General features: G+C 32.9%; 1 protein-coding gene across 1 annotated transcript in view; it reads right to left on the reverse strand.

The window, feature by feature from the left end:
* INPP4B (inositol polyphosphate-4-phosphatase type II B) overlaps positions 1-5,342 on the reverse strand; it is a 394,326-nt gene that overhangs the window by 74,017 nt on the left and 314,967 nt on the right. The window contains exon 19 of the mRNA XM_023513461.1: positions 3,856-3,973. Within this exon, the coding sequence (XP_023369229.1) occupies positions 3,856-3,973 (118 nt within the window). The remainder of the gene's footprint in view (positions 1-3,855; positions 3,974-5,342) is intronic.

The following is a 5,342-nucleotide window of genomic DNA, read 5'->3' on the forward strand; positions in this document are numbered from 1 at the left end:
AATTGAGTATAGAAATGTACAGAGTTTTGTCTGGAAGTTAGAAAATCCATGTGTTCCCAAAACTATACAGATCGATGAGATTGATACATATTCTGGGAAAAGAAACATGGTGTAGATCTCCTAATACAGGATCACTGTTAAACAGTGATAAACACTATGGGTCACCGACGCTGGGATTTCTTTCTTCCTAACTGACCTAGAGAACTAGGAAATACCATGAAAGCAGCAATCAGGATGTTAGCACTATCTTCACATGGATGGACCTATTATTTTTCTTTTTTTTTTTTTTTACTTTTTTTAAAATTAAATGATAGCTGGGTATATTAATGCAATCATGGAGTACAGTGTGGTGTTTTCATATACAATTTGAAATATTTTTATCAAACTGGGTAACATAGCCTTTATGTCATTTTCTTAGTTATTGTGTTAAGATGTTTATATTGCACTTTTAGAAAGATGCACTTGCACCCTTGTAAGATAAACCATGTGTTTAATTGTTCTCCACGCCTTTTAAAATAGCTGCCTAACAGAGGGCTGATGTTTATGTCAAGCCTTTCAGGAACAGGAGAAGCATCAAATCGTCAGTTCACGTTTAAAAGTTGCTCTGAAGGTGAAATGCTTTATATAATGCCCTTGTGATATATCATTTATCAGCATTATTAAAATTTAGTCAACATAAACTCATGCATTTTAAGTATTCAATTCAGAGTTCTGGAAAATTTACAGAATTGTACAGTCCTAACCATAATCCAGTTTTAGAACCTTTTGATCACCTTAACAAGATCTCCCTTGCATGTTTGCAGTTAATTCCACTCCACAGCAGCCTCTGAAGCCACTCACCTATTTCCTGTCTCTACAGATTGTATTTTTCTGTATATTTCCTATGAATGCTTCATACAACATGTAGTCTTTTCTGCCTGTCTTTTGTCACTTAGCATGATGCTTTTGAGGTCAGCCATGGTGTAGCATGCATCCATAGTTAGTTCCTTTTTATTGCTGTAAAGCATTCTTTCATAGATATACCACATTTTATCTGTGCATTTATTAGTTGGTAGACACTTCAATTATTTTATGATTTGGGCTACTATGAATAATGCTGCTATTAACATTCATGCATTAGTTTTTCTACGGAGATATTCTTTATTTTCTCTTAGACATATACCTAAGAGTCTACACGGCAATTTTATATTTAACTTTAAAAAACCATCAACTCATTTTCAAAGTGACATTCCCACTAGCAATGTACAAGGGGCCAGGTGTTCTCACCAACACTTGTTATTATCTGACTTTTTGATGATGATGACTCTAGAGAGAGTAAATTAATATCTAATGGTGGTCTTAATTCTATTCTCTTAATGATTAATGAAATTGAGTATGTTTTCTTGGGCTTATGAACCAATCACATATCTTATTTAGTTAAGTAAAGCTTTTTGCACATTTTAAAATTTGTTTTACTTTTTTTTGTATCATTTTTATTGACTTGTAAGTCCTTTTCCATATATATGTATTTTCTTCTCATCTGTGGTTTGTCTTTTCATTTACTTAATGCTACCTTTTGATGTTTAAAAGTTTATAATTTGATGAAGTCTTACTTTTTATTTTTTTTTTTTTATACATCTTGATTTTTATGTCATCCCTAAGAACTAATTACCTAATCCAAACTTATAAATACTTTTTCCTAAGTTTTCTTCTAGAAGTTTTGGAGTTTTAAATCTTGCATTTAGGCCTATGATCTCCTATGAGTTAATTTGTGTATATGATGCAAAGAGGTATCTAAGTCCTTACTCCATACAGATAACTAATTATGCAGCATCATTTTTTTGAAGACTCACCATTCTCCACTGAATTGCCTTAGTGCCTTTGTCAAAAATCAAGTGACTCTGAAGGTAATCATTTATTTCTGGAGACTAAATTCTGTTCCATTGATTTATGCATATGCTTATGCCAGTATTATATTGCCTTGATTTTTGTAGTTTAATAATAAGTTTTGAAACCAAAAAGTATTATAAAATCCTCCCTGTTTGTCATTCTTTTACAAAATTGTTCTGGGTATTCTGGGTCATTTGAATTTATATATAAATTTTAGTTTTAGCTTGCCAAAAAAAAAAAAATAGGACTGCTAATATTTAGATAGTGATTACATTAATTTTAATTGATTTTATGGATCAGTTTATGGAGAATTATTCTCTAAACAATATTGAGTCTTCTAGTCCATGAACACAGACTGTCTTTCTATGGATTGTATCTTTTCAGTTTCTCTCAGCAATATTTTCTGTATAATTCTTAGACTAACTTTGTTAAATTTATTTCAATTCATTCCTTTTGATGCTACTATAAATGGAATCATTATTGAAATTATCACTATTTCTAACAACTTTCAAGAGTATGCTTTTTTCTCCTCTCTGGTCCAAGGCATGCCGCCCCCTCCTTAGTGAAGCTGCTGGGGTTCTTAGCTGGCCTCATGCAAGGAAAACTGTGTTGACAGAGGGGCTGATGGCAGTAGCCCTCAGCAAAATGCTACTGTTGCCCAAAACTCACTAGTTTTTTCATGAATAAGTACTTATAAATTTTTTGCATGCATTTGATTTATTGCCTTAGTCCTAAGATGGTTGTTTTAGACGATTATTTCCAGTTGTAATATTGCTTTTAGGGAGAGGATTTGCTAAGCTGCTGCTCATTTTGTGAAGCATCCCATCCCCATCTGTATGACAAATTTTAAATTTAGATATGGCTTAAAGAACTGCCTCAAAAAAATTATCCTATGCTTTGTCTATACCAAATGGCCTGGTAAGCTTCCCTTATAAATTTTGATACAATTATCAGTTTCTCATTTTTGGAATGGAGTTGTATTATTTTCCAGGTGTGTGTATGGACAGTTTCATTGCTTTTTCCCTCCAACTAATGGTAAATTAAGTATTAATTTATAGAAAAAAATATTTTATGAGGATATGGTTTTTCTTTGTGTGTAAGAAACAGTCACTATTCATTCCAGCATGTGGCTCTGGGAATCCTTCACACAACATTTAAAATAAATATATGTTTACTATAAACAGGAAAATAAGTTTTCTTTCAACTTTTTATACATTTTCTCTTTTCTATTTCTCTCTGGTATGAAAAGTACTTTCCCTTTGAATATTCATGTGCTTTCATGAGACTGTTCCAACTTTAAATATTTTCATGTAGCTTTTAAAAGTATTAATATTGACTTAATACCAGGATGGTTAAAATTTGGAGGCCTTCTGATTGAAAGAACTTACTATAGGATACAATTTTTCTGTTGGAAATCTATTCTACACACCATCATTTTTCTTAATTATTTCTGATATTTTGACCATTCATACACTGACCTTCGAAGCTATTTATTTAAAACTCTTCTCGGAAATCTCAGCCTGAGAGTGAATTGTCAAAAATAATTAAGAAAAATGGTGGTACATTCCCCTGATATAGGAATATATCTTTTCTAAAATGTTGCTGCTTTTAACTGAATTTAATTTAAAGTCATCACAAGAATTATGACACTATTAACTGAACAATTCCCGAAAAAGTAAAAACATCTAGAACTTCAGATTAGATAGTAATAAAGAGAAAAATGTCGTTCTCATGCAAGCTATTATTCTGAATTTCTCAGTTTACGAGAGAGCATTACTTACCTCTCTACAATTTACAAACATTTATGAGACTTCTAGGAGACGTTTAAGATTCTTCTTAAAGACGTATATTTATTTCTTACCCCAAATAAAAAGAGAATAAAATAAAAATTTCCAAAGCAAGCATGAATTATCCAGGGTTCCTTTCACCAAAGTGTATACGATATGTCTAACAAAGTTTGGTCTTTAGGAAATGGACACCACTTACCGTCTTCCAGTTATAATGGGCAAGATATCATTAGATTTGGCTTCAATTATTTTAAATGCTACTTTCTTCAAATCAGAAATGCCAACAGCCATGTCCTCTAGCATTCCAATTTCATCACCTAAACAATGGGAAAAGTGCCTAGTTACAAACATACTATTTGAAGAAAATGTCACTAGCTATACTACACCTCCCTGCTGAAATGAGTGCTAGCATTGGAGTGAATGAGTTTCTGAAGGCAGTGACTCCATTCTAAATGCTTTCCCTAAGAGGTTGAAGGTTGTCATCAGTGAAATGAGAACCATTTCAATGAATTTTATAAGTCAATGTTCCCTTTGAGGGAAGTAAGAATGTACACATTTGTTGAGAGGCTGGAGAGAGATTATAACACCTTTATGAAACAGAGTATTGTACAGATTTCTTTCCATTGGCAGGACTAATTTCTAGAAATAACAGAGATGGCTGAATTGATGATCACTGGTACTGGCTCATGTTAGTTTTGCTATCTCCATATATTGACAAATAAAAAAGAATAAAAGGGGAGGCGCCTGTGGCTCAGGAGTAGGGCGTCGGTCCCATATACTAGAGGTGACGGGTTCAAACCCAACCCCAGCCAAAAAAAAAAAAAAGAGGAAGAAGATAATTAAGATTCTAGAGTAACACTCTCCAACAGAAATATAATATGAGCCACATACGTAATTTAGATTTCCTAGTAGTCTTTTAAAAGAGTAAACTAAAAAAGGTAAAATTAACTTTAATAACATACTTTATTTAACTTAATATATCCAAAATACCATTTCAACTGTAAATCAATATAAAAATAATAGTTTTTAATATAAACATTTTTAATAGTCTGTTGAATCTGATGTAAATATCTAGTACATATCTATTTGAACCAGACACATTTCACATACTCAATAGTCACGTGAGGCTACTGTATTAAATAGTGCAGCTCTAAATATTAGAGGGTTGAGATTTAAAACCCCGTCACTGAAACTATGTTGGCAAAGAGCCGTTAATGTTAAAAAAGCCAGATGGCTGCTCAAGAATCCACTCTGAGTAATTCCATTTTTAAAACATAACAGAAGCAAAAGTAAGTTGTAAGGTGAATAAAAGCAAAAAAGCCAAAATTACATTATTTTTGTAACAATTGGTGAAACAAAGGTTTGTTTCTCATTTTTATGTTTACCTGAAAGAAAAAGAATAAGGTTAAATATCCTTACAAATAGTAACACAGGGCAGGGCTTGTGGCTCAGTGAGTAGGGCACTGGCCCCATATACCGAGAGTGGTGGGTTCCAACCTGGCCCCGGCCAAACTGCAACAAAAAAATAGCTGAGCATTGTGGTGGGTGTCTGTGGTCCCACCTACTTAAGAGGCTGAGGTAAGAGAATCACTTAATCCCAAGAGTTGGAGGTTACTATAAGCTGTGATGCCATGCCACTTTACCAGGGGTGACAAAGTGAGACTCTGTCTCAAAAAAAAAAAAAAA

This window comes from Otolemur garnettii, unplaced genomic scaffold, assembly GCF_000181295.1.
Source record: "Otolemur garnettii isolate 467f Iridium unplaced genomic scaffold, OtoGar3 scaffold00041, whole genome shotgun sequence".
Lineage (NCBI taxonomy): Eukaryota > Metazoa > Chordata > Mammalia > Primates > Galagidae > Otolemur > Otolemur garnettii.